The sequence below is a fragment of the Scyliorhinus torazame genome, chromosome 9 (assembly GCF_047496885.1).
Source record: "Scyliorhinus torazame isolate Kashiwa2021f chromosome 9, sScyTor2.1, whole genome shotgun sequence".
NCBI classification, from domain to species: Eukaryota; Metazoa; Chordata; class Chondrichthyes; order Carcharhiniformes; family Scyliorhinidae; genus Scyliorhinus; species Scyliorhinus torazame.
In genome coordinates, this window is record NC_092715.1 from 201,919,670 (window position 1) to 201,936,019 (window position 16,350).

General features: G+C 43.2%; 1 protein-coding gene and 1 long non-coding RNA gene across 2 annotated transcripts in view; both read right to left on the minus strand.

Annotated features, from left to right (window-relative positions):
- The window catches only part of pax5 (paired box 5), a 330,945-nt gene extending 326,957 nt beyond the window's left edge, over window positions 1-3,988 (minus strand). The window contains exon 1 of the mRNA XM_072516984.1: window positions 3,601-3,988. Within this exon, the coding sequence (XP_072373085.1) occupies window positions 3,601-3,640 (40 nt within the window). The 5' untranslated portion in view covers window positions 3,641-3,988. The remainder of the gene's footprint in view (window positions 1-3,600) is intronic.
- Window positions 3,989-8,728: 4,740 nt separating this feature from the next.
- LOC140429685 (uncharacterized) overlaps window positions 8,729-16,350 on the minus strand; it is a 43,853-nt gene continuing 36,231 nt past the window's right edge. Inside the window, exon 3 of the long non-coding RNA XR_011949170.1 lies at window positions 8,729-8,937. This is a non-coding gene — a long non-coding RNA (uncharacterized lncRNA). The remainder of the gene's footprint in view (window positions 8,938-16,350) is intronic.

Below are 16,350 nucleotides of genomic sequence, written 5' to 3' on the forward strand. Positions count from 1 at the left end.
GCAGAAAGTGAAATCGCACTCCACCGCCGGGGTGAGGGGAAGTTCAGCGCGTCCCTATCTGCACTAACTGCTGCTAGTTTTTTTCCTGCCGTTTGGGCGGCCTCTTGTGCGAAACTGCCTTCAATTCGGGGAATGGCGCCCCCCCCCCCCCCCCCCCCCCCCCACCCCCTCACCCTCACAGCCTCTGGAGGATTGTCCTGCCGCAAGGTTCCTGAACCGGAAACGTGGCTGTCGGCAGCCCAGTGAGTCTAGTCTGACAAAGATGTGAGCTCTGTGTCCCCCCCCCCCCCTCCTCCAACAACCTTCTAATAGGAATCGACCTCGAATGGGTCTTATGGGGCTCTGCAGCACACAGCAACACTTGCCCGTGTATTTAAAACGTGTCATTGTAAAACTAGGCTTCCTCCATTCAAAAGTATTGTTAAATCACACTTTCAAAAGTTGCCCCTCAGGCGTCAAATGTTTGGACATATCGGGGGCTTTATTTTTCAACCACGTCCTAAAAGTTTTAAGTAAAGACCAGAATCCACCCGCGGAATGCAGTCAATGTGAATTCTAACTGTGCCAAATTGCTTTTGAGTGGGGTTCTTTTTGACCCAGGAAGCGTAGTCCCTTGAAAGTCTGTACTGTTTAAACTGTGTGTGTATAAATACAGACGGGAGGGTTTATTTAACATGAATATACACGCAGACAATGTAAAGTTCATCACCAGAAGGCCAACTAATTAACAAAGAGGCCGCACTTTAAAACAGGCCTCAGCAAACTGAACAAGCGTGGCTAGCACGTGCTGATACAAAGGCTTTCCACACTGTCATCTGTCAGCTCGCAAGCTGAAAGTAAACAATGATATAGATTATTTCACGGGTCACAGACAGGAAAAGCAGTTAATGTCCCAGAATGGCACAAATTCATTCTGGTGTCAAGCTCGGCAACTGGAGCCCTTTATGATCAATATCTGGGCAGAATCCTTTCGCAAGCTTGCACTGGGGAAGGGTGGAGGGGGTCAGTTAATCTGTCAGGGACTGAAGGGCACAAGGCACCCCACTCTTTGTGTCCAGTGACTCCATGTGAATTATGTGAGGGATTTCAAATTAATACGCTGAAGAATTCATTTTTAACACGTTGCCATTGAAAGGAAGGGCAGGCAAAAGAAGCTGTGGTTCAAGGGTGGTGAATGGACCCGGAAGACAGACGCTGCCTCTAACTATCAGGAGAGGTAACGGGCAAGGCCACAGTCCACAGCATGCCTCCGCCCCCCGAGCGGGGTGGTTATTGAAGCGCTCTGCATTCGCAAGCTGGAGATTGAGTTTCATTTGAGTGACTCCTTTCTCGCGATGTAAACCACTATCTGTAGCCGGGTTTAATTTTAATTTTATGGGGGAGCGGGCAGTGCAGAATTGGAAACGTTAAACACAGTCCGTCGACCTGAACCATCACAGCCCCGGCCTGTTCGCTCGCTATTGGCAAACAGGCTGTGGAGCTAACCTGTTGAATTAATTTTTCGAATAAGAAAATAGCAACGTCGTGTAACCCACAGAAAAATCACATGGCTTCTCGCACGGTGAGGTATCCCCGGTATTCACCGTTCACCCTGTAAACTGTAACCCCCCCCCCAACTATTCTCCAAAGTAAGATCCCAGAGCCTGGTTCCACTATGTTGGGTGAAACACGGCGATTGGTGTCCTACAGTCAACAAAACATGAGCCGACATTGTGTTGTTTATAGCCAGCTGAAATACAGGATGGTATAAGACAACACTGAGCCACATTTCACACTGCAAGTACAGAAGGAAAATACAACATGAGTTTATTTCTTATTGCTCAGTCCCTGGACCATATCGGGACACCCAGAGGTCAAAAAAGGGACTTTGAAGCAGTTCTTTTCAAACCAGTGGTTGGTCACCTTTGATTCATCAATTACTTTGTAATCTGGAATATGGGCGAGCAAAATCGTGCGGATATATCGGAAGGAACCTGGATTGTCTGGGGTTTGAGTTGACACAATGAATAGAGAACATTTAAGGAGCGTGCCTTGCCGCTGAAGCCTCAGTCCGTGTGGCCAAATCCACCGACAAACCCAATGGGAGACATTTTAATGTTTCAGTTTACAGCGCAGTTTACCCCCCCCCCCCCCCCCCATCCAAATTCACCACGTATTCACAAATACATATTGTTTTAATGTGTCGGTGAAAATGCATTGTTCAATTATTTTTGTTAGAATTGGTCAAACAGCAGGCGTTCGAAAATAGGGACAAGGGAAACTCCAAAAGAGATTTTCACTTCATTACCATTTGACTATCGCGGCACCTTGTCCCCGACAAAAAGGGCGTAAAACGGTCAAAGGTCCCGATTCGGGGAGCTGCTCCCGGAGGTCCCCAAAGCCGAGGTCGGCAGGGTCATTTTACTGCCAGCGTGTGTTTTTGTTGGCTTTTTGAAGTTTCATTTACAAGTTTTAAATCAATGTTTATCAACAAAGTGAAGGGCGTGTGGGTTAATTTCAGTTTATTATAGAGGCCTCCACACTCTGATTTCAGCTTTGGTCTTCATGTTGAAGCAGTAACTGGAGACGGTGATTTCAAAACAGTTGGGGAGTGGGGGGGGGGGGGGGGAGAAGGGGGAGATTTCCCCCAACAAGTCAACCACAAACATTTCCTATTAATCTCTGAACCCGAATCCAAAATGTGGAGTGCCCAGCATCGCCCACACCTGCGGCGCGTCTATCAAACCATCCACTTACAATAACAACACCAAAAAGCAACGCGAACACTTAGAGGACACCGAATCCAGCCACTGTGTACATGTTAGCTCTTCTTAGTTTTGCTAAGCTGCAAAAAAACACCTTCAGGAAACAATCCTGATCAACACGCACAAAGCAGGAGCGATGGGCAAGCTCACCCTCTCTCACATGAAAGCAGAGGTTTGCGGTGAACTGGGTTTTTTTCTACCCCCCTTTACTTTCAGCGACAGACCCAATTTCAGCAGTTTCGCCTTATGCAGGCTGATGACAACCATCACGTTGTAAATATTAAATGGAAACCAAAAAACTTTTGAGCTTAAACATGTACTAAACATATGTCTTAAATGATTTAAACTGTTGAACCTCAGGAAGGACCATTGATCATCTTTATTGATCTTGGTGATCGCTGGAGGGGGCGGGGTGGGGGGGGGCTTTACTAAAATCTGAATTTGCCACAACGCATGAAAAAGTTATCAGGCACAGTTCTGACGGGGAAAGAACTCTTAAAATCAGCATCAAAGATGTCTACCCCTAAACTGTTCATTCCAGACAGACAGCGCAAGACCCGATATTCACTCCCGGAGATACAGCTCCCCTTTGTTTACGCTCGGCGTTTATTTTAAGTTTTCCAAGTTCACTAAATTTGGTTCAAATATTCCCCAAGTCTTGCACGGCCATTGAACCCCACTTTAATTTAAAAGCCTGTTTTTTTTAAATTTCCAGCAAGTGTCTGAACATTTCTTATATATTTTTACACAGTGAATTCAGTTTCACTGTACGAGACTGTCAACAATGCAGTCCCTTCATGCTTGCTAATTATTTATATATTTTATTTCTCCTCCACAGAAACGTTTTTAAACCTACCTGATCGGACACTCCTGAGCGCGCTGCCGTTTATTTCCATACTGGTTGTGGGATTTCGAGTCCTTTGTGAAGAGGTTGGAAGAAAAGTTTCCCCCCTTTTCGCTCTGTGCGTGTTTTGTCGGCTCCGAATAATTTGACTCTTCCGCTATCCCGCCGCGTCTTTGGTGCTGCCCATTGATCCGAAACTAAACGTTTTAGGTGGAGAAAAGGCTCTGAACAAACCATGAAATGATTAAGGAACTGAAAGAGCTCGCTACATGTGAGATCATGTCCTGTTCGCCTTGAGAGAGAAAAAAAATTGCCACGGCCCCCGACTCAGCGAAAAGAAAGTGAAACTCTTACATCTGGCGGACAAATCACCCCCACCTATGACTTTTGGTAACTTTGGCGTTTCCTCTCTCGCCTCCTATCTTGCTGATTTTAGCTTGCGAATCTGCCCGAGTGCAAACTTGGCCATCTGCAAATATTTTAGACAAGTGAGGAGGGGAATTCGAACACTGCATTACACGCCGACCAAAGCATTTGCTCTCTCACATTCTGAATAATTAAAGCTTTTTCTCATCGCTTCACCCTCTGTTTTACCCCTCCCTCAATTTACCTCGGGAAATGTAGCAAATACGTTTTAACTACAGCCCAGAGCCAGTGCAATGAAACAAAAAATAAACATCAGTAGCCCTCCTCCCCACCCCGAAGTGAGGAAGTTCAGTGAACTCATTTGCCTGCTTTCTGTTTAATTCCTTAACCACAGCGGCGAAGGTTGTTTACAAATTGTATCGAATTGATTCTCTTTTCATTGGAGGGGAGCTATATTATAAACGGAATGCCCCTCCCCCTCCCCTTTCTCACACAAGTAGTGAAATGTGCAAACGTACTTTCATAATGTTTTTTTAAAAATGCATTTCTGGGGTATAACACTCCACGAGGATCTCCCTAACTGATTACTGTACTTACAGGTAGAAGGAGAAATAAATTCGCCGTATTTCTCTCTCCAGTCTTTTCTCTGAAATTGTGCCAATGTTGGGGTGCGCGGGGGGGGGGGGGTGAGAGGTTGCAGGAGGTGTTAGCACAGGACAAGTAATCACACACATTGGTCCCACCGCACTTCACCGTTAAACGGATGACCACAGTACAACTTTATCACAGTCCCGCCTCTCTGTTATATAACAAATCTGGATTTATTGGGTGTGTGTGTGTGGGGGGGGGGGGGGGGGGTATCTTGCATGGCAAGCGATTTGAGTTAAGAGGTTGGCACTGTTTGCAACTTACCTGCGTTCGCTATATTTCACCTCCAATATCACGCAAAAGCAAACTGACTTTCTGTGGACAATACCTAGATCAAACATCTGAGCTGGATATAGTCCCATGGGAAAGCTGAAAACACAGTTTATTGGCTAAATCTACCAATGTTCTTCGATTCCTGCTGCTCTGACAGTTTACATATACATGTTTACTTTACTGGAAAAAAACAGACAGCCGGCCAGGAATGTTTATGAACAAAATAATGCGTTTTTAAAAAATAAAGTGCACGAGCCTAACGGACTGTAGTTCAGAACATGTGCTCTATTTTATGCAAAGATTTGCCGACAGGCTCTATCTCCGATTCAAGCGCGTGTACTCTGAAGTGAAATCGGTGTACAGGTGAAATCCAAGAGATTGAAATAAAAACCCTCGTTCTGCATCAGCCAGTCTCAAGAGCAAGTTGTGCCAGGGCCGCGTCCCCTTATATTTATATCTGTTACTATTCGAGCTTCAGGTGATGTGTCTCAATTGTAAATTTAAATGTTCTTGTTCATCAATAAACTGAAACAGGTGGGATTAGACAGGATCGCCGCTTAAATCTGGGTCATCTAAAACGAATGTACAATTAGTACACTTCTCATCGAATAATCGAAAACAGTTATTTGGCAATTGCCACAGAATCACGGCATTTGTAAGTTTCAGAACCAGATATTAACTGTAAACCGTATGTAACCCACAGCTTCTGTTCGCTGCTTGTTTGAAACAACCTGATCAGGAAACGCTGTCAAATGGCAAGTGCGGCTAAACTTTATTAATTTAACACTGTTTTAAAAAAAAGTTGAAAATAATCCTTCCTGAAAGATTTATCTTGGGGCCATTCACGTTTGACAATGCTGAAGGAACAATTTAATGAAGGGTAAAAATACAGGGTGTACTGTAACCTTCCAAGCTAACTCCAAACACCAAGAGTGGACGAGGCGTGCTGTCGTTTTATTTGTGAATCAATTGGAATTTCCTCCACCCTTTGAGATTCTCACAAAGTGCAAACCCTGGTTCCGAACGGCGTCTAGATTTTCGGTTCTGCCCAAGGTCACGAAATATTGACATGACCTCGACTTAGTGAAGACGTGAAAAATATTCTGCACACACAATTCCTACGAGTATAGTTAAAATTAGTATTTTACGAAGTGACTCAACCTCAATCCTTGCAGTCCATTTGTATTTTGATATCAATGTCCCCCTCACTTTAGTTTCCTCACTGAAATCATCCCACAGTAATTATATGAAACCACTACTCTCGCTGCTTCTTTTCATTCCTTAACAACTAATTGTATGAAGCGGGACAAAACGGTTAACATACTTAACTGTGCCCAGAACTAACCTTTACAACCAACATTTACTAGTAGCTCAATAGCACTGAAGTAAAACAAACGTTGTCTCTGTCTCACATATCAATTGTTCTGCAATCAATTAAACAACAAAAAAACTTTTTCCCCTCTTTTTAGTTGCCCAACGTTTTCTACACTGCACCTCACCGTTTTCAGCTTTCAGGGCTGGAAATATTGATTAAAAACTTTAAACGGATATCGCTAAAAAAAAATAACAATAATCCAACTCACAACCTTGGCTAGATGATAATTTTCACAAGCGGTTATTCGACGAATTATATTTTTCAATAAATTGTTTAAATTTGTGAAGAATTTAAGCACCATTCTGGAGTTCGGGTTTAATCAGCTGTCCAGACTATTCTCTCAGCCGTGTGGATTTGGCCATCAGTTGCTCCAAAATAGCCCAGTCAACAGCGCAGGGATATAAAAATGCTTTTATCTCCTATTCCTTTCAAAATGTGGGTGCATTCATGTTTTGCTCGTTGTGTCGTTGATAAAAGCAAAATCTAAATGGCAGCACAAGTGCCACCAAATTTCACTTTTACCTGATGGGGTTCGGGAGGTTTGGAAAAAGGTAAACGAAAAAATGTTTGGAGCCGGAGAGGCAATTTGAAGGGAAAACGTGGCCGGCTTGTGAGGGTGTGTGAAGTCCTAAAATCAAGGGCTGGCAACTGATGTTGTTCACTTGCAATGTGCCCCGAATGTGCACCTATCACACACACACTGTTTTCACCACATTATACCGGCCTCTACTCTGCTAGCTTTGGTGAAACTTTCAGGAGAAAACTCCACTTCAAAAAAAAAAATAACTGGACCACTGATTTAGGCGCTAATGTGACTTTTGATCTGCTGCAGAGTGTTTCCGTTGGGAATTCTCTTGACGGGAGACTAGGAACAACACCAGAGGTGATGATTGTAACTGAAATATATAGATTCACATCGCCCTGAAAAAGAAGAATAATGAACCCGAGTCACCTGGAGAGCATCGTTGGAATAACCTCTTAAACCTAGTCAATACATTGCAAGATATACATGGTGGTCACATTCTTCGTGGTGATTTCTAATAGCGTGAAGACAAAGCTGCCGGGATACCCTGCTCAGCGTGTTTAAATTGCAAGTCCTGTTTGTGTCGGTATTGGAATGTCTTCATGGTACTTTATCAGCAAGCGGTGTTGGATATTTACTGTTCCTTCTGCACTGTAAATGCTATGATAATCTATAGTTCCACTATCTCTGATTCACAATAAAATATATTGACACATTGAACATTGACAAATATACAGCGGACGGTTTAAACGTTTTATTTTGGCCCGATTGAATAAATGCTATAATTCATTTTTCTACATATCATGCCTACAATACCTTCCCCGCCATATTTCAGTACAGTTGCTCCTACAGTAAAAAAACCTTTAATTGTCCTTAATTTGCTTACTTTTTAACATTTATTTCATATTTTGCTGACCTACACTAGCTGTGAGTCTGACAGTGTCTCAATTTTCACCATCCTTGTTTTCAAACTGCTCCATTGCCTCCCTCTCTGTATCTTTGTGACCTCTTCTAGTCCTCCAAGCCTTTGGGAGGTCTGTGCTCCTCTATTCCTGGCCTCCTGTGCATTCTCAATCTTTATCCTCCACTATGGACAACTATGCTTTAGCCCTACGTTCTGTAATTCCCTTCCTACTGTGCTGCATTGTTTTGTTCTTTAGGGTTTTGGCCAAGGGTGGTATCATGACTGATACAGACTTGGAGGTAAGGGCCTATTCCTGTGCTGCATTGTTCTTTGTTCTTTAGGAGTTTGGCCAAGGGTGGTATCATGACCGGTACATACTTGGGAGGACCGAAGGGCCTATTCCTGTGCTGCATTGTTCTTTGTTCTTTAGGGGTTTGGCCATGGGTGGTAACATGGCCGGTACAGGCTTGGAGGGCCAAAGGGCCTGTTCCTGTGCTGTATTGTTCTTTGTTCTTTAACGCACTTTGACTCTGCCCATTTCTTCTCCTTTAACTTTCTCCTTAAAAGCTACATAAACTTTGGTCAATTTTTGGTCATGCCATACTTCTGACATCTCCTTCTGTGGCTGGTGAAAAATGTTCTTCATATGTACTGATATTGTTCCCATTAAGTAACTAGGATGTTGCTATTTTAAATGTGCTATATAAATGTAAGTTATTGTTTCATAGCGATCAAAGCAATCGTTGACCTGTACACACTTTGGGACCATAATTGGTTTGGCACTCCAAAGGCTAACAATCAAGCTCAGAACATCTCAGTTATTTCCAATAAGCAGCAAGTCCAAGATCAATTATATTTATTTATGATTTCATCAGCAGGTGAATATATTTTTAAACATGAAGTAAAATTACATTTTTAAACCTTTGGTTCCGTTACACATATTATAAGTTACATTCTCTCCCTATTAAAAATGAGGCCATTTAGATATCATATTCACGGCCTTTGCTGATGCAAGACTGGAGATAGCTTTCAGGAGATATGCATCCCCCAGTTAGCCTAACTGAAGCTAATAACTCATTATGTAGGAATCAATGGAGAAGAGTCACATTATATGTTTTTGTTTGAATTTCTTGTTTTTCCATGGTAACACTAATTAACATGCGTACAGTGGCTGGCTAGTCACTGACTTCTTTGACGCGTCTTGCTGTAACAGTATCAAAGTAGACTGACCTTTCATAAATGACTCTGAAATCTTGCATTCTGTAGTAAGACAACAAATGGGATCAATTTGTTTTCTGACAAGAACTATTAATTCAGATTCAAATACAATGTTTAAAAAAATGCCCGTCCATCACAATCAAAAGAAGGTTATCAGACAGGAGATTAAATATGCAATAAACATAATTCTAGTATAAAGTGTAGGATAATGTCATTCACTCTTAAGTGACATTCCTGCAAAACATTAAGGGAAATTGCATATAAATAAAGTAGATGGACAAATAATAAGATTAAACATAAATATACTAGCACAACAGTATTCAAATTAAGATTTTGGTCTGGGAGATGTCCAGGAGTCATCAAGCTGCATAATGCCACAGACTAGATTTAAAATAATAGATATGATGATGGAAGAGGAGTTTTAATTTGTCATGTAAATTTGCAGGTAGGGAAATAAACTGTCCATTCAAAACATCATAAAAACAAACATTTGAATCCTATTCACTATTGAAAGCAAGACCATATTAAGGAGCTACCTGAAACTGTCCCATTATGACCCTTTCTTTCATGTACTCATTCCTTGTGAAGAATCACCTGAACTCTGCTCAGTATCTCCCTGCAGCTACATTGCCAAGATTTGTTGTGAGACCAAGCATGGCCTCTTCTTTTTTTTTGAGCAGTGAAATAGTTATACCATAAAACTATCCTAAATAAATCATATCATGTTACCTACTTTGTTTACTATGTTTCATAATGTGAGTCCCCAAAGCCATCCCTCACAGAATGATCACTTCCCTGTTGAATTTATGATCAATATCTATTCGATGTTCAAGTACATTTGACACTGCAGAAAAAGGTGCAACATCTGGAAAGCTGAAACAAGCAGAGTACCAAAGATATTTTCTCCTTGAACATTTGTATACAGAACAATTTGTTAGTCTTTCTTAGACACTCTAAATTATATGGAATTTGCAATTTGTTGGAATAATTTTAAAAATAATAATTTAGAGTACCCAATTCATTTTTTCCAATTAAGCGGCAATTTAGCGTGGCCAATCCACCTAGCCTGCACATCTTTGGGTTGTGGGGGCAAAACCCATTCAAACACAGGGAGAATGTGCAAACTCCACACGGACAGTGACCCAGAGCCAGGATTGAACCTGGGACCTCGGCGCCGTGAGGCAACAGGGCTAACCCACTGCGCCACCGTGCTGCCCCTAATTTGTTGGAATAATGACCAGCAAAATATATTGTGTTTATGACTGCAGCAGTAGCAAATAATGAATGAAATGAAAATCGCTTATTGTCATAGGCTTCAATGAAGTTACTGTGAAAAGCCCCTAGTTGCCACATTCCGGCGCCTGTTCAGGGAGGCTGGTACGGGAATTGAACCGTGTTGCTGGCCTGCCTTGGTCTCCTTTAAAAGCCAGCTATTTAGCCCAGTGTGCTAAACCAGCCCCTGTACTATACAAATAAATTGTATAGTATACAGTGCACAAGAACAATATAAGGTTTACTCTACAGGATGTGAAAATAACTCGATCTTCTCAGTTATTTTCTTTCCTTCCATAACTTCCCCACCTAACTCATCGCTAAGGACAAAAGGCCGAGGCAATTCTTTACCAGGCAAATCCCAATGCCCTTCTAAACCAGCCTAGAAGAGATGGACAAGACTCAAGACTCCCCTAAACTGGCCTCCCTCTGATGTTTCTCTCCTTTCATGCATGAGGTAGCATACCACCTCCACTGAATTGTGGTGAGTCACTAGTGCAATTGGGATGGTGGGCTCAAACTGCCAGACCACCATTTCATTGCATTGGTATTGATGCTCCATCATTCTGCCTGCAGGTTCAATATGATAACATCTTAATAAAAAGAAGGAACGAGTAATGAACAAAGCTAACATTTTTTGAGTTCAGCAGTAACGTCATTAATATTCGCACATGTACGCACAAGATCATCCTGTATGACCAGTGTCTCTACCCTTTACAAAAAGTCCAATAAATAAACATATTTGAAATCTTACCGACCAAGGAATTTCAGTGGAGTGTGCTATGAATTCATCCCAAGCCTGTAAGCTTCAATGAGCACAGAAAGTATATTTCACAAATATTTATTATGTAACCGATTTGAATTTATTTTGGGAAAAGTATTTTGTTAACTTCCCAGCATATTCTGTACACGATTTGGTTTATGTCACAATTGGCTGGGAAACTAAATCAAAATAGTTCCAGTGGTTGACTTTTGACCTGTGAGAGAAACACAGTATTTTTTTTTGCACCAAACAGGCAGCCATTTATAAACCTAATGCTAAAGCAAATTGCCAAACAAGGCTGATCATCCCTGTTTTGCACATTGGAAGACAAAGAACAATTCATAGTGGGTGTGCTAGCAATCGTATAACTTTATTAAAAGGGTTATGTTGCTGTTTTCTTTTTTAAAAAAAAACATTCTTACCTTGGAGAATAACCTAATGTAGCAGAAGGATTCACAGCATGATTGACAGTCTCTCAGGCTGCAACATGAATGCTCCTCCCATCACTGTAACCACCTTTATACCAGTTAATAGGATGGTTAGCCCTATATGGTGGGAGGCTTTTATGGACGCTCACAACCTATACAATGAGGTGGGTGTTTGGGGGGGGGGGGGGGGGGGGGGAGACACACACCCATCAAATGCAACGTCAACACATAATTCAGATCTTCGGTCATGTTCATCAGGTCAGCCTGCACCTTCTACTCAGGGAGAAAAGGGTGTTAAGCGAAAGGCTCACTCCAGGTTCAATTGATGCCACTAATGATAGCAGCCAAATATGTGCAATCCACAAACACCACCTGATACCCAAGATGAGTTGAGGTTCTTGAAATAACTCTTTGTGTATTCATTTAAACAAATATCTATATATCGTGTAGTTAGTGGAGGAAGGTTTGTTTCTTTTTTGTTCCTTCTTTGTGGCCAATGAAGGAACATATGAGATGTTGATGACCAAGGACTTTCATACAGTTCCATGAAGGCATTTTCAATGAATATTGAACACAAATAAGAGCATTAAGTTTGTCAAAGTACAAGCCAGCTCATAAGCTTGATATAATTTATTATAGAAATTGAAACTAAACTTGAATACTTGATATTAACTTTATCATTTGCATTGAATCCAATTCACCCATTTGAGATATAATTTGGTAGAAGTGGAATGGAAACAGCTACTTGTAGATAAATCTGTGTTAGAGCAGTGGGAGGCATTCCAAGAAAAGCTAAACGTGGTTCAATACAAATCTGTTCCCTCAAAGCAAAAGGTTTGGTTTCCAAGCAGTTTAGTTTAGACCAGGCAGCTGATGGAAGTAAAAAAGGCACCTATATCTCAAATGTGATTCTCATGTTGTGTCTTGAAGGTTTTCAAGCACAAAATACAGTCAATCAAGGGCTGGATAGTGGTAATTTCAGTGATATGACATGCAGGACAGAGATATCACATTCACAAGCCAATTGCCCAGAGGGGGAACCCTGGTAACCTATGTTGCAGACTGATCTAGTGAATGGCAGCATGCAACAGTTAGGGACATGCAGAAAAAGACACTGGTAAAATCAAATATCTATTGAATGCTCAGGATGATGGCCTAGAAGCGAGGTTCATGGACTGGCAGAATGGGATGGAAAGGAAGGGGTGCTAGTGAGTCCAGAAAGTACACTTACATCATGAAATGACCACGAACTGGAGAAAGAAGCTCCATTATTACAAGAGGGAGATCTCTCAGCCATAGTACTGACAGAAATAAAATTGGAAGTAGAGGCCATAGGTTGAATAGAATGCACAATGTATTAGGGGCACGGCTGAAGGTAAATGCCGAATTGTTCAAATTCCAGAAGTGAAACTTGAAAAAACTGCTCTCACATTTGTATTTGCAATTTGTATAGAATGAGAAGTTTTGAAATCCAGAAATAATGGCCCCGACTACTTATGATGATATTATAATAAAGTAAATTTTTATGAAGAAATAAGGGGGAAAAAATGAAAAGAATAGAATTACAGTTAAATAAGACAATGGCTTCACACAGTACCAATACTTCAAAATAGTTCCAAACAGTCTTAATTTAACTACCTTCAGTGCTAGCTTTCCCCAACTGTTCAGCAACACCGTATAGATCTTAAGATCTATGCAAGTCCAGTTACATTTACCACACCGTGCCTTTAATTCGCGGGGTGCCCTCTGAGGTTACAGTTGGCTTTTCAGATCTGGCTTTGTACACACTGCTTTCTGGGAGTTTGACATGATTCCTGCTGTCTGCTGAGATTAAAACAGCTCCCTTCATAGGTTTCATCTCCTTCAATACGTTCTTTCACTTTGATCACCAAATCTCTTTAGAACTGCTCTCTCCCAGAATTGATTAATTTAATTTCTTTACTTTAGCTTTTATAATTTTAAAGAAAAATAAACCCACTGTCTATTCTTTACCTATGACACCTTTCTTTCACACTTTTCATATCATCACTTTTGATAACAATCCATTCAAATCTCTTCCTGTTCTGTAACCATGCTTACAGTAAACATCTATTTGAAGTATTGCTAGGCTCATTACTAGTTTAGATTCACATAGGCATGCTGTCCCTTGCTTTAATTACCACCCAACAGTGTAAAAATATGATCAGAATATTACCAACTGAAAAATATTACAATTTCTTGGGTTTTCTTGACACAATGAAATAAAGGCCACAAGGGCAGCACGGTGTCACAGTGGTTAGCACTGCTGCCTCACTGTGCCGAGGTCCCAGGTTCGATCCCGGCTTTGGGTCACTGTCCGTGTGGAGTTCGCACATTCTCCCCATGTTTGCGTGGGTTTCACTCCCACAACCAAAAAGATGTGCAGGTAGATGGATTGGCCACACTAAATTGCCCCTTAATTGGAAAAAATTAATTGGGTACTCTAAATTAAAAAAAACGAAATAAAGGACACAGAACATTTACACAATAGAACAAGAAGTAGAAGTCCTCATGACCGTGAGGTCTTGGTGGCTGCGAATAAGCTCATAAACTAATAAGAGAGGTAAAACAAGGGAAGTCAGATAGTTAGAGAGTTTGGAGCTTGTTCTGAGGTAACACAGATAAGGGGCAACCAGCTTTGTTACAAAAATGGATTTATACTTGGGCCGCACGGTGGCGCAGTGGTTAGCACTGCTGCCTCATGGCGCTGAGGATCCCGGGTTCCATCCTGGCCCCGGGTCACTGTCCGTGTGGAGTTTGCAAATTCCCCGTGTCACGTGGGTCTCACCCCCACAACCCAAAAAGATGTGCAGGGTAGGTGACATGGCCCACAGTAAATTGCCCCTTGGAAAAAAAGAACTGGGTACTCTAAATTTAAAAAAAAATTAAAATGAGAAATAAAGAGTGTCAGAGTGAATTCTTCCGTACCTGGAAAAGTAATTTAAAAACATCTTTTTAGCTCTTTCCGCCACACATTCATGGGAAATTTGGTCAATCAACATTAAAAAATGTATTTTTGCAAGGCAATATCAAGTATGGTCTTTTTCAGCAATGCAGATTGCTGAAAATAGGTTTTAGGGAGAAGTTAAATCAAGATAAATATGATAAAAATGATAAATAATCTTTATCGTCACAAGTAGGCTTACATTAACACTGCAATGAAGTTACTGTGAAAAGCCCCTAGTCACCACATTCCGACGCCTGTTCGGGTACACAGAGAGAGAATTCAGAATTCTCAGCTGGTACGGGAATTGAACCCGCGCTGCTGGCCTTGTTCTGCATCACAAACCAGCTGTCCAGCCACTGAGCTGAACCAACTGAAAGTTAAAGCTGGAAAATGCTTACTTAAGTTGCCAATCTTAAGTGACCAAAACAGCATGGGCAGGATTCTCCGTCGGCTGACTCCGGAATCGGGAAATGCAATTGGGTGGAGAATCGGTTTTGACGCTAAAATCGTAGCGGGCAGGGTTTCACGCCAAATTGTAATTCTCCGGTATGTCGACAGTGGCGGCAATGTATTCCACTCTGTGTACAGTAAACAACGTTGTCATATCATTAGCGGGCTTGACTCGGTATTCTCCGGTGCTTCCGCGATTCTCCGCCTCCACTGGTGGGAATTCCCGATGGCGAGGTTCACTTGTGCTTTTAAAAATCAGGAAACAGACGCCGTGATTGATGACGGAGAGAGAGGAGGTAGGACACGGAGAGGCGCGACCGTGGGCTGCCAGTCTGCGACTGGCAGGGCTGGCTGGGGGAAGGGGGGGCTGCCAGGGCCGAGGGGGGGGGGGGAAGTGACGGGGTGATGGGCGTGGGGTCGGGGTGATCCCCCATGGGGTGCGGTGTCTAGGCACAGACTGCCATTGCTGCGGCCTGGAAGGCAGCCATCTTGCTGCACACTCTACTGATCATGGGCAGCACAGTAGAATTGTGGATAGCACAATTGCTTCTCAGCTCCAGGGTCCCAGGTTCGATTCCGGCTTGGGTCACTGTCTGTGTGGAGTCTGCACATCCTCCCCGTGTGTGCGTGGGTTTCCTCCGGGTGCTCCGGTTTCCTCCCACAGTCCAAAGATATGCAGGTTAGGTGGTTTGGCCATGATAAATTGCCCTTCATGTCCAAAATTGCCCTTAGTGTTGGGTGGGGTTACTGGGTTATGGGGATAGAGTGGAGGTGTTGACTTTGGGTAGGGTGCTCTTTCCAAGAATGGCCTCCTTCTGCACTGTAAATTCTATGATTCTATACCCACCTTGGCCCCTGGTTCTGCAAAGTGACACCAGCCGTATGAGTGCCCCCACCTGACCACGCTGTCCCCCATCTCCCACCCACATGCTCCACCCATGAACTCCACCCTCTGCCATACCACACCCCCTCCTAACTGGCTGCCACCTACTGGTGGGGCATCACACAGCCCGCCCAAGTGCAATGTCCACAGTAGCCCCTATAGGGAGTGCCGGACAGTGGCTGCGGGGTGTACAGCTGGCAAGGGCAGTGCCAGCCACTCGTATCCCTGGCAGCAGAGATGGGTATGTGGGCCACAGGCCCCCACGGTGCCAGGCAGGGGTTCAGGGATGGGGGGACATGCAGGGGCAGACTCTGCAGTGCCAACTGGGGCCACCCTGTCGCCCGTTGGACCTATTTGGGCATGGGGGGTACATGCCATGCTGACATATCTGCCTTTCTCGCGCTGGAGACAATGAACATTGGAATACAACAATCAATGGTGGCCATCCTCCTAGTCGCCGCAGCTCTCGGGGTTGAACTGCGGCTGAACGAGTTGGATCTGCTCGAGGAGGAAGAAGTTGCAGCAGCGGAGGCTGCCCCATAGGAGCAAGGGAAGCCACTGAGAATGGAAAGCCGGTCGCCCAACAGGCCGGGGAGGAGGGTGAGGAGGTGCAAAGGAGGCACCGCATGAGGCTGCGTGTGTACCGGCAGCATCTGTCGTTCGAGGACCTGCCGGACCGGGCATGCCGTTGTAG